The sequence below is a fragment of the Danio aesculapii genome, chromosome 18 (assembly GCF_903798145.1).
Source record: "Danio aesculapii chromosome 18, fDanAes4.1, whole genome shotgun sequence".
Taxonomy (NCBI): domain Eukaryota; kingdom Metazoa; phylum Chordata; class Actinopteri; order Cypriniformes; family Danionidae; genus Danio; species Danio aesculapii.
The window spans coordinates 49328453-49342149 of NC_079452.1; the positions used below are offsets into that span (position 1 = coordinate 49328453).

The 13697-nt window shown below is 33.3% G+C and overlaps 1 protein-coding gene across 1 annotated transcript in view; it reads left to right on the forward strand.

Annotated features, from left to right (window-relative positions):
• The first annotated feature begins 951 nt into the window (after positions 1-951).
• Positions 952-13697, forward strand: part of cfdp1 (craniofacial development protein 1) — a 66469-nt gene continuing 53723 nt past the window's right edge. Inside the window, exons 1-5 of the mRNA XM_056478932.1 lie at positions 952-1156; positions 1821-1947; positions 3473-3692; positions 4832-4962; positions 9103-9240. Of these exons, the coding sequence (XP_056334907.1) occupies positions 1090-1156; positions 1821-1947; positions 3473-3692; positions 4832-4962; positions 9103-9240 (683 nt within the window). The 5' untranslated portion in view covers positions 952-1089. The remainder of the gene's footprint in view (positions 1157-1820; positions 1948-3472; positions 3693-4831; positions 4963-9102; positions 9241-13697) is intronic.

Below are 13697 nucleotides of genomic sequence, written 5' to 3' on the forward strand. Positions count from 1 at the left end.
GTGGGCGGTCCGTGAAGGGTTTGTTGCGTATGTCCCTGTGCGGTTACCGTAATACTGGATTTAAAAATCATATGGATAGATTTGTTTCTTTCTTCCTGAAGGATTATTTGTTTTTTAATATATGTACTCTTTTGATATTTGAATATTTTGTTATTTTATATATATATATATATATATATATATATATATATATATATATATATATATATATATATATATATATATATATATATATTTTTTTTTTTTTTTATAATTATATATTATATTAATACTTTACCAGTATAACAATGGCCATAATATTCCCTATTATTATTATTATTATTATTATTATTATTATTATTATTATTATTATATTTTAATAATTATATATTATATTAATGCTTTACTAAAATAACAAGGGCCATAATAACCCCTATTATAATTATAATTATTATTATATTTTAATAATTATGTATTATATTAATGGTTTACTAAAATAACAATGGCCATAATAATCCCTTTTATTATTATTATTATTATTATTATATTTTAATAATTATATATTATTTTAATACTTTACTAATAAATTTGTATTTGTACGTATTATACTTTTTATACTGTGCTTGTTGACCTTTAAAATATATTTACCTTTAATTATTTAATTAGAATTATGAAACATTTAAAAGTTGATTGGTGTTTTTTTATACAACAGAATATAATACAATCAAAAATATACTGTTTCGTTATCATTCGATTAATTACACAATATTAATGTAATAAAATATATAACGATTTTTTTCTATTTTCGGTTCAATAGTTGTTGATATTATTGTTGTTGTTAAAACATATTTTCTAAATATTGTGTCTTTAATTTTAGCTCAAGGACTTGAAGATGAAAGAAACGATAAGCCTGGAGGCTGATGATGAGCCGTTGAGTCGCTCTTTTAGCGATCGGATGAAGCTAGCAAGCTAACATGCTGGGCTTCTAGTAAAGCAACCACACGTTTGTTCGAAGCTAGCTGGTTAGCTCCAGTGTTTCTTGCAAGTATTTTTTTTAAGTTTTCCTCTGATTTAGCAGATTATACAGCGCACCGCACATACGACACAAGAATGAATTATTCAGATTACGACTCGGATGGTTACTCATCAAACGAAGATGAAGATTATGTCCCTTCAGGTAACCAAAACATATTTTAGCATGAAATTAGCATGGTTGTATATATGAAAGAGTAGTGTTGTAGCTAAGGTAACTCGACTGTGCTTTGTAAATTTACACCTATACTGTTCCCTTGTTTACATCTTTTTTTGTTTGATATGCAGACACAAATAAACAAAAAGAATACATTGCTAATGATCATACTCTGCCTTCATATAAGTATCTAGAAAATCAAACATCTGTTTAACTTACCTAGATTGTGTAAGATATTTTTGAAAGATGTTTATTTGGCAGTGAGAGTGATGACAAAGATGTAAACAATTACACATGGTCTAGGACAACTGTTTTAATCTTCATAATCATTAACAAGCTGGTACCAAGAGGAAAAAATTCTCGTTTTTAATTATGGAAAATATTAGAAAATATCCAACTAACAGTACAAAGAGAAATTAAGGTCAACGGAATTGGAAACCTTCTACTTTATATTGTACAGCTCCAAACAAATATACTTTAAATTATTGAAAGGGATGTTTGGCATTTTTCATATTATTTCTAAATATTATATTACATATATTATATTTTAGCCTTTCAAAGGTCTATGGTGCAGTAAATAATATGTTTGCATGTTTGTTTTGTCTCATTGTCATGATTTTATTCACGTTGATTTCATTTTTTCTTTGATCAGATGATAACTTGAGCGAGGATGACATGAATGACTGTGTAAAGGAGGATGCGCTGGAAGGGGAGGATCACAACCAGCAGAAGCCAGAAAATTTAAAAAAGAAGAAAAGTAAAGCAGATGTCCATATGAGGTAGGGCTGCCCGATTTGGAGAAAAAAATCTATTTGCAATTTATCTCATAAAAATTGCGATTTTTAAAATGCAATTTACTATAATTTCATAAAAAAGATGCAGGTTTGATGTGGTGGTTTTATCAGCACCAAAGAAAGACCAAGCATAATCACAAAAACACTTCACTATGCTACTGTTTATTTAAAACCATTCATGACAAATTAAGATAATAACTACATTATTTTAAATTCAACTAAATAAAACATTATATCTATAATCTTGTATATAGATATATAAAACTTTTACATTTAGATTGTGTTACATTTTTCATGTTGATTTCATGACATTCACGGTGCACTGCCAATCCTTTCCATACACAATTTTAGATTTTACTTCACAGCACAAGAATTATTGTATTAATATGTATGATTTATAAATGCATTTATATTTATATATTATTTGTAATACAATTTTGTCCTTTAATACAAGCAGTCAGATAAATGAACTGTACCTTTAACCTGCTGAAAGAAAACACTCTTTTTTTTAAATGTTTCAAACTAAACTCAAGTACATGCACAAAACAACATGAGCGTTTAAAGCAAATAAACTAATGTAAATATTATCCCTCTTGCTTTTGAAAAGAAACCCATGTTCTCTTGTCATTAATATTTTAATAAACTTTAATAGGTAAAACCGTCTGAGATATCAACAAAAGCATGTGATGCATCAAAGTTTGATTTAAAAAAATCTTAAAATCCTTATAATCATTAAAATAATTAAAAAAAATAATTAGTTTAAAAATCTTAAATAATATTAATTATATGACATAGTTCCGGAACCTTCCTACTTCCATGTTTATCCATCTGATTTTACGGTTAGTTTTTTTTGACTGCTCTTTGTCGTTTTAAAGAATATCTCAACGCTCAATGCGTCAAGTTTAAAAGCGTCCTCTGTTTCGTGAGGTGCATGCACAGTCAGTTAATGTCAGTGACGCAGTGCCAGGCGAAAGTATAAATCGGCCTTTAGTTGGATCGTTTTAATTTCTTGTGCTTGCCTCCCGTGCCATAGTAATAATCAGAATAATCGCAGCTTTTACAATGTGAAAATCGTACCTTTTCAGTTCGTGATATTGATTTAAAATCGTTTAATCGTGCAGACCTAATATGAGGTATGTATGATTTTACTGACTTTAAACCCACTTATTGGAATCGTTCACCCAAAAAAATTAAATGTACTTACAATTTACTTAACCTCAAGTGAGGGACATCACATCTATGAGGGACTTTTTTTGTTGTTTATAATAATTTTTTATTTTTATTTATTTTGAACACAAAAAAATATATTTTAATAATGCTGGAAACCGGTAGCCATTGATATGCATTGTAGGAAAAATACTATGGAAGTCAGCGGCTAACGGTTTCCAGCATCGTACAAAATATCTTCTTTTTTCATTCAAAAGAAGAAACTCAACATTGGAACAAGTAAACCGTGAGTAAATGTTGACTGTTTTAATTTGTAGTTCTCACTTTCTCCTTGTTTACAAAGAAAAAGGAAAAAAGGAGGCCTCAAACTGGTGGAGGATGGCGAGGCAGGTACAGCAGATGAGCAGAAGGAAGTAGATGAGCCAAAGGAAGAGGATTTTCCAACCAAGTCAGCAGAATACATTGAAGAGCGGCAGAAGAAGAAAGCAGATGATCTTTGGGCTAGTTTTCTGAGTGATGTCCCTCGACCCAAAGCAGAAGCTCCAAGTGCAAGCTCTCAGGAGGTAAAGGATCAGCTCAAGAATACTCGCACAATTAAAAGAGGTTCTGTTTAAAGTCTGTGTGAAATTTACTGTTTATTTTGCTAACGCAGATTGTTGTTCTATAAGGAAACATTTAACCTGTGCAAGTTAATCTAAATCTACTGAAATTATTATTATTAATTTTTTTTCAATCAGAGCCTGGCCATTTGTTCTGCGTTCGAGTTGTGTTGATGTTAGTTTTTGTTAAACAGCTTCATCCACATTTTTTTAGCCACGCCCCTCCTACTATTAGTTTGCTGCAAGTGAATGATGTGGAATAAGAAAGACCCACCCCCTACTCAATATTCTGTATCAATTTCAGCAACTTTCAGTTCACTTTGACTTTAATTTAGAATTTAAACAGAGGAATCTAAATATTTTACATTTTAAATGAAAAACAGTGGTTCCTCTTTATTTGCGGGAGTCTAAAAATAACCCGAGATAGGCGAAATCCGCGAAGTAGTCTGCTTTATTTTTGACAATTATTATAGATGTTTTAAGGCTGTAAAAGCCCTCACTACACAGTTTATACACTTTTCTCAGACAGGCTTTAACATTTTCATACTTTTCTCTCTGGTTTAAACACTCTCAAAGTTTAAACCGTCGCAGTGCTCAGCATAAATACACCCCTTTTGGAAAAAGAATATTTGTTTTATCCATTTCTCAATAAATATAGCCAATATATTAGGTGCATTTAAACAAAGAAATGTTAACAAATCATTACATCCAGTTAAATAAGAGTTCCACTTAACATCTTTAGGAAAAGAAAGAAAATATATTGAAATTATTATTATTAAACAAGTTATTGCAGAAAAAAATGACAAACTACAACATTTCAATTAAATGTGATGTTTTCATTATTTTGCTTGAGTTTTTTTCTTTTTTTTAACATTTAATAATTTTTTCTCCAACATTGTAAGTTGTATTACTTTTGGACTCTGATCTTAAGTTTTGTTTTTTTTTTAGATAATTTCCAGTTTTGGCTTTGGTACTGACTAATCTAATGTATATGCACTCATATACTTTTATATTATTGTTATATTTAAATAGCAATTTCAGTGCTTTTGCTTTTTTAATTGGTCTTTTAGACTAATATGCAAATCTTTTTGCATCTCATATAGTCCACATCCACAGCTGATACGGATAATCCCAGTAAACCCTCTACAGCATCTTCCCAGAAGGAGGACAAACCTAAAGATTCCTCCAAAATCACAATTACCAAGGTGTTTGATTTTGCTGGAGAAGAGGTTCGGTAAGTGCAAGTCGTTTGTGTGGCCACTAGATGGCAGCATCTAATCATGAAAAAGCTGTACAAACGATTGCCTTTAAGGGGAAAGTTGCAGTAACATTTTTTATTGCTTATTGCCAAACTTAAACAGCAACAAGGACATGCGACAAAGTCATGTCTCTTGCAAGTGTAATATAATACAGGAAAAAACATTGTTATGGTGCCTAAGTCAAGCTATGATATCAATAGCATAAAAAAAGACTACAATCTAAAAAGATTGTCATAATGCATCAGAAATGTAGCGCTTTAATTCTTATTTATTCCTCTAAAAGAGGAAGAGAGTTAAATTCAGTATAAAAGGGGAAGGTATAAAGGAGATTTAAGTCCTTTTTCTTCTGAATAAAGAATTTAGCATTCTATAGATCATTTTAAGGAATGTAAACAAAAACAATGGTTCCAACGTATTTCCTGTTTTACATTTTTGATTTCTATATCTTCCGAGAATCCAAAAAGAGCCACATATTGATAAATAATGTTATGAGAGCTGTTGTAACATTAAGTTATGATTGAATTGCCTCATGTTACAGTTATGGAACAGTTCGATAACAAGAAGGAAATGTTCTTGGGCCAATGACATGACCACATTGAAATGGTCTATACAAGAAGATTAAACATGTATTCAAAAAATAAAAGCTTGGGAGCATCTTTGAGAACAAAGGTATTGTTCACATTTGTAAATTTAAAAGCATAAGAGCTTAACTCGACCCCAAATTTGTTTCACCACAAAAATGGGGTAATTGTTTCCTCTACAAAGCCACAAAATTAGTAAATCACATCAACATACGCTAAGCAGTATTTTAAAGACCACAGTGTCAGACCAAGTCCCAAAACACACTTACAGACGATCATGTTTTATTGTCCATCTCATTTCAATTCATTCTTTCTACTCTGTTAACCACTTTGGATAGCTTTGTTATGTTTATTGTGCTATTTAAACACATTTTTTGAAAATGGGAGAACTTGGATTGTGAACTTTTTTTGTTTTGTTTTGGTGCTTTCATTCATTCATTCATGCATTTTCTTTTCGGCTTAGTCCCTTTATTAATCTGGGGTCGCCACAATGGAATGAACCGCCAACTTATCCAGCACATGTTTTACGCAGCAGATGCCCTTCCAGCTGCAACCCATCACTGAGAAACATCTATAAACACTCATTCACACACATACACTATAGACAATTTTAGCTTATCTAATTCACCTATAGCATATGTCTTTAGACTGTGGGGGAAACCGGAGCACCCGGAGGAAACCCACGCGGACACGGGGAGAACATGCAAACTCCACACAGAAATGCCAACTGACCCAGCCGAGGCTCGAACCAGAGACCTTCTTGATGTGGGGTGATAATGCTACCCCATGTGCCACCGTGACGCCCTTTTTGGTACTTTCAAATATCAATATCGTTTGGCAAAGTCTTAACGCAACTTTATATTGCTTTGTACAGAGAAGGCAGTGCGTGCATGTTTACGTTTGGATGTTATTTGGGTCTTTTCAGTGAACTCTGTCTTTTAATAGTCAATCACGATGCTGTCTTCACATCTTATCTTGTCTAGCAAATTATTGCTGATATTCACTAATTTATTCCAGGGCATTTTATCTATGAGGCAGTCACACACTCAAAGCTTAGCAAGTAAAATATTCAAATCCTGCCAAGCACAGAGCAAGACAAGCTTTGAACTTATTTGATGAACCCATAACGGGATTTATATTAAGACTTTTGTTCTATTTAAAGAACAGAGTGGCACAAAAATATTTGGAGACCTTTGATTCTTAAATTAGGTATGGATTGCACTGCAAAAATAATGAAATGTCCAAACAAAAGTTATTTAAAGCATATTTAAAAAATAAAATCAGCAGACTAATTCAATTCAAGGTCAGATGATTCTACGCTACACTAAAGCCAAGCTGCATAAAATCTTTCCTTCTGTCTCACCAATGTGTGATAGGTGCAAGATAGCAGACATGGTTGCTTATGCCTTTTGACTCTGTCCCTCACTGAATAGATTCTGGACAAACATATTTGACTGGTACTCCAGGGCTTATAGCAAACCTTTTTCTACCAAATGCCGAACTTGCCATCTTTGGCTTCTTACAAAATACATCTTCTCTCCCTCAAACAATGCAAGAGTCTTTAATGCATGGCATGGTCATGTCTAAAAGACTTGAGCTTAACAATGGGATATCACCTTTACCTCCTTCATTTCAGAACTGGATTTTTTATTCAGATGGAGAGACTCAGATTTTTAAGGAGTAGCTCCATAAGAAAATTTTTGGCTACTTGGGGTCAATTACTTGATGTATTTGACGAATCTAAATCTCAAGAGCAATCCAGTGACCCCTCTGAGGTTTAAGTTATATACCCTCTCTAGTTTTGATTGTATGTTTTGTGACTACGATGCATTTTTTTTGGTTGTCTCTTCTCTATATTGTCCTTTGTATGTCCACAGAACGAGCCAATGTTTGTTCTTGTTCTGTGTATATACAGTTGAAGTCAGAATTATTAGTCCCCCTTTGAATTTGTTTTTCTTTTTAAAATATTTTTCAAATTATATTTAACAGAGCAAGGAAATTTTCACAGTATGTCTGATAATATTTTTTCTTCTGGAGAAACTCTTGTTTTATTTCAGCTAGAATAAAAGCAGTTTTTCATTTTTTAAAAACCATTTTAAGGTCAAAATTATTAGCCCCTTTAAGCTATATTTTTTGATAGTCTACAGAACAAACCATCGTTATACAATAACTTGCCTAATTACCCTAACCTGCCGAGTTAACCTAGTTAAGTCTTTAAATGTCACTTTAAGCTGTATAGAAGTGTCTTGAAAAATATCTAGTATATTTACTGTCATCATGACAAAGATAAAATAAATCAGTTATTAGAAATGAGTTATTAAAACTATTATGTTTAGAAATGTGTTGAAAAAATCTTCTCTCCCTTAAACAGAAATTGGGGGAAAAATAAACAGGGGGCTTTAATAATTCTGACTTCAACTGTATATAAACTAAAAATAAAGTAATAAGAAAAATAATAAATCGTTCATCCCATTAACTACTTGAGTTTGACAATCACAGGGTTCCCATGCTTCTTGAAAGTGCTTGATCTTAAGACATGAATTCAAGGCCTGGAAAGTACTTAAAAACAAACATGGGTCTCTAAAAGTGTTTGAATTTAAAGTTTATGATGTTATTTCAACAATTGTACTTTAAACATAACTTTAAAATGGTTGTTTGAAACGGTCAACATTTTTAAAAATGACGTTTAATGATCATCATCATGACATTTAAATGTAAAAATTAAGCGTACGTGAATTGTTAATTCAGGAAGGACTTTCATGGTGCTTCATATGCTGGGGGTGCTCGATTTAAAATATTAGTGATTTAAAAAGTCCTTGAATGTCCTTGAATTTGGTGTCCATGAAAGAATGGGAACCTTGCAATCAGGAAATAAGTTCTTTAATACGTGTATTTAAAAAAATATCTATTTGTTTTGGTATTTTAAAAAGAATGACACGTACATAGTAATATTGTGAAATTAAGAAACCATCAGTTTCTCTGCATTTCCAATTAATATTAATGTGTTTGTTTTATTCTGAAAATTAATGATGATATTTCTTCCAAAACAATGGACAGGATTTTGCATAAAGTAGCATAATAGGTGCCATGTTTTTAGACATTTTATATAGAAATCAATATTTGATTAAATAACTGATTTTCAGTCTCTGACCAGCTGTTATTTTCAGAAAATTTGTTAATTTTGTTAATTTGTTATTTTCAAAAATTTTAATAAATCAGACCTTATTAGAATAGAACAATTGAAATTGTCAAGAGATCTCCTATTTTTTTTTCATAGCTGTATTTTTATTATAAAAATATTGTAAAATGTAATTTTGTTAAATGTTGAAAACTTCTTTAACATTTTTGTGAATACTTGCGCGAACAGCAAAGAAAAAAGCAGCATTTATTTGAAAAGGAAATATTCTTTAACATGTTTAGTCATAATCACTGCAAATTTTGTTCGAAATAAAAGTATTTATTTCTTTGAAAACAAAAATGACTGACTCTTTATGATCTGATCTTGGCCATTATATCTCTTATTGTGTTCCGCAGGGTCACTAAAGAGGTGGATGCCGGATCCCGTGAGGCCAAGAGTTTTTTGAAAAACGAAGAAAAGTTGCTGGAGGATGAAAAAGAGCCATCAGTGTCCTCTCATCCACAGCTGCCCCATCCGCTCTCCTCTGGATCCAGGTACAACCCCTATAGTTTAGCCATTTGTTGTTCTGCTCCTTCTCAGCTCAAGTGAAATTACAGTTTACAACTATTGTGTCAGTTAATTAATGAAACAAAGTGGTTTTTAATGGTTCTGTTTTGTGTTCCACTGACGCAGAAGTGAATATCTCATTAGCGCTCGACTATAATTAATTCTTTGTTATTGATGTTGTTATATTACAGTAATTAGATGTGATCTCCTCCAGTGTGGTTGGTGCTAGTAAATGGATGGAGACGTCTGTGTGTGTGTTTGCCGTGCAGGACTAGAGGGAATGTCAGACGTGTCATTGATCTCTGACAGCTCCGATAGAGAGTCTTTGATCCCATAATTCCAGATCTGCCTGTGGGGAAAAGCAGACACAGAACTATATTTCAGCCGCAGTGTGCACAGATGTGGGTTGTTTCTCTGCTAATGCTCTACTAAATAATCAGAAACGTCCATTATTGTCCAAACAGAACAACTGTGGAGGTTGCGTTTGCTTAAGGGAGATTAAGCAGTGCTTCACTACAAAATGAAATGAATGATTCTGTTAACAATTACTTAAAACCTATAAGGCTTCCATTCACCTCGGAAAACAAATGAAGATATTTTAATGAACCGTGAAAGATTTATGTTCCTCCTATTTAAAGTTCAAAATGTCTATGCTTCAAAATGTTTGTAAAAAAAATGTAAAAATTGCATTGGTGATGAAAAGATTTAAGCTCTTATTCACATTTGCGACCCTGGACCATTAATCATTAGTGTCAATGTTTTGAAATTGAGATTTATACTTAATCTGAAAGCTGATTACATATGCTTTCCATTGATGCACTTTTTAGTAGAACAATCTGAAATCTGAATGTTCAAATATGAAAATACTGAGAAAAAGTACATTTAAAGTTGCCTGAATGAAGAGTTTACCAATGTACACACACCGGCCACTTTGTTAGGTACACCTCTCCAACTGCTCGTTAACGCAAATTTCTAATCAGCCAATCACATGGCAGAAACTCAATGCATACATGTAGACATGGTCAGATGTAGACATGTAGACATGGTCAAAACGATCTGCTGCAGTTCAAACAGAGCATCAGAATGGGGAAGAAAGGCGATTTAAGTGACTTTGAATGTGGCATGGTGGTTTGTGCCAGACGGGCTGGTCTGAGTATTTCAGAAACTGCTGATCTACTGCGATTTTTATGCACAACCATCTCTAGGGTTTACAGAGAGAAAAAAAACTATCCAGTAAGGGGCAGTTCTGTGGGCGCAAATGCCTTGTTGATGCTAGAGGTTAGAGAAGAATGGTCAGACTGGTTCAAACTAATAGAAAGGCAACAGTAACTCAAATAACCACTCGTTACAAGTGAGGTATGCAGAGGAGCATCTCTGAATGCACAACATGTCATCCTTGAGGAGGATTGGCGAAAGCAGCAGATCACACCGGGTGCCACTCCTGTCAGCTTAGAACAGGAAACTGAGGCTACAATTCACACAGGCTCAACAAAATTAGACAATAGAAGATTGGAAAAACGTTGCCTGGTCTGATGAGTCTCGATTTCTGCTGTCACATTGGTATGGTAGAGTCAGAATTTGCTGTCAACCACATGAAAGCATGGATCCATCCTACATTGTATCAACGGTTCAGCCTGGTGGTGGTGTAATGGTGTTGGGGGATATTTTCTTGGCACACTTTAAGCCCATTAGTACCAATTGAGCATCGTGTCAACGCCTGAGTCTACCTGAGTATTGTTGACCATATCCATCCTTTTATGACCACAGTGTACCCATCTTCTGATGGCTACTTTCAGCAGGATAACGCGCAATGTCATATAGCACAAATCATCTCAGACTGGTTTCTTGAACATGACAATGAGTTCACTGTACTTAAATGACCTCCACAGTCACTAAATCTCAGTCCAATAGAGCAGCTTTAGGATGAGGTGGAATAGGAGATCCGCATCATGGATGTGCAGCTGACGAATCAACAGCAACTGTGTGACGCTATCATGCCAATATGGACCAAAATCTCTGAGGAATATTTCCAGTACCTTGTTGAATCTATGCCACAAAGTATTAAGGCAGTTCTGAAGGCAAAAGTGGTCCAACTCGGTACTAGTAAGGTGTACCTAATAAATTGGCAGGTAGGAATTTGACAACATATCTTCATGCAACATGATTTTTGCATAATATTCTGATTAATTTTGGCATTAAAGAAAAATCTATAATTATGAAACAGAATGGATTTTTGGCTATTTTCAAAATTATATCTGTGTGACATGAGGATGGTTTTGTGGTCCAGAGTCGCATAAGCTTTTGTATATTATTACACACCCCAGACTTTCTTACAGTTAAGATTTCTATGATTAGGAGCTTAATCCCATCAGTTTAATTTAATAATAATAATAATAATAATAGAAATTACAACAAAGTTCTATGCATTACATATAGCAAGTGAGAATGAGATATGCTAATTCTATTAAAATTTGATATACTATACTATTCAAATTAGCTGTACTATACTATTCAAATTAGCTCAGTCGTTAAGAATAGTTACTATCAGCAAGATCTGGATCAGATCTGGAAAAAGTAATACATGCTTTTATAACATCTCGTCTAGACTATTGTAATTCATTGTTTATTGGTCTCCCTCAATCTTCATTGGCACCAAAAACATGCTCATATTTCACCAGTTTTAGCATCCCGTCATTGGCTTTCTGTTCATATTAGAATTCAGTTCAAGATTTTACTTGTTTTTAAGCACTGAATGGTCAAGCATCTTCTTCTATTTCTGAATTATTAATTTACATTCAACTCCTCAGTCCCTTAGGTCGACCAATAAATTATATATAATTTAACCATAAGCCTTAAGCTATTACAAAATGTGCTTATGGTGTGGAGATTATTGTTTGGAAGTTATTAATTAAGCCACCTTAAGATATCAGGTCAAGACAACATCTGCAAATGCTCGATATTAAATTGAACTGGAGGGTCATAAAGCATCCCTATTTATGCGGGAACAGGTCCTAATTTAAGCCTGTTCATTATATAAAGTGATGTCTTTTCAGAAGACAGATTAATCCATTCAATTTATATTGTTTTTGTCTCTTTATGATTGTTTTGAAGCGTTAAGGATATAAATAGATTTAAATGGAGGACCAAATCACTTAAATTTGGTTTAAAATATGTATGCGTGATGTATGCATCATTTTCATTAAAGGGTGATCTGATCCTTTAAACACTGTAGCGCTCTTCCCCTCAGTCTTCGTTGCTCCTTACATAAGATTATTTAGGACAGACGCTCTTGTCCGTCCTCTGAGACTGTGAATGTTTGCTGAACAGGAAGTCGTATTTTTCCCGGCGCAGGATATACAGTACAGGGCGTTGGTTTGCAAAGCAGGAAAGCGACTTGAACCCCACCTTTCTCATCCTTTATCATCCAAACGACTGTCACTTAATGTCCATGCTAAAAATACCCTACGTTCAGTCTGCCTCTGCTAAACTCTCCGTGTCTGGCTTTGATTTTGATGGCTTCTCTAAACGCTTGAATATCATTTCGCTTTCTTTAAATGAGCCTTCTTCATATTCCAGTGGCTGTTTCGCTTCAGCGCAGCAGGGTTCAAGCTTATACTCTGCACAGAAGGAGCCTAAACACAAAGGGTACCTGTCTCCAATATTCACTGGCTTCCTTTCTCTTCCTTTAAGCCTCTTTTGTGTGATTTGAGGTTAGAGGGCTTGAGTCAGCACTGTGGCTCACACACACACACACACACACACACACACACACACACAGTGGCTCTCTGTTTCTTTACTTAACAGTGTCATACTGCGCCTCATTGCAGAACTGCTGACGATGGTAATACACACACACTTCTTCCTTCTCCTGCATTTTTGTCCTCTTTCCATACAGACAGATCTTACTTTGTTACTTCTCTGTAGGTTGATGAACAGTTGGCATAATTATGGAATATGGTAACAGTTTATGGAAAGTGTTAACATTGTTTAATGCAGTATGTGTCACAAAGCAACATTTTCTTGGAGCATTTGTTGTTCTAGTTTTACGCTTATAAATACATGATATTGTGGATCTTATGAAGTGATTAAATATAATAGTATTCAGTGCTGTTCAAAAGTTTTGGAGAAGTGAACACGTATTCAGTATAGATGTATTTAATTGATCAAATTGGGTAAATACTTGCATTGTTACGATGGATTTCTGATTTGAGCCAAAGAAGCACATTAGATTTAGAATAATTTCTAAAGGATCCCATGAGAACCATTAAAATTGGAGTAAAGGCTGTTAAAACTCAGCTTTGCTATCAAATAGATTATTTACATTTTAAATTGTATTTAGAGAGTTATACTGGATTATTCTGAATATTTTATAATCTTACTCCTTTATACTGCAGTATTCAGTTTAAGCATGTACATAAGACTTCTTTTAAAAACATTAAAAAAA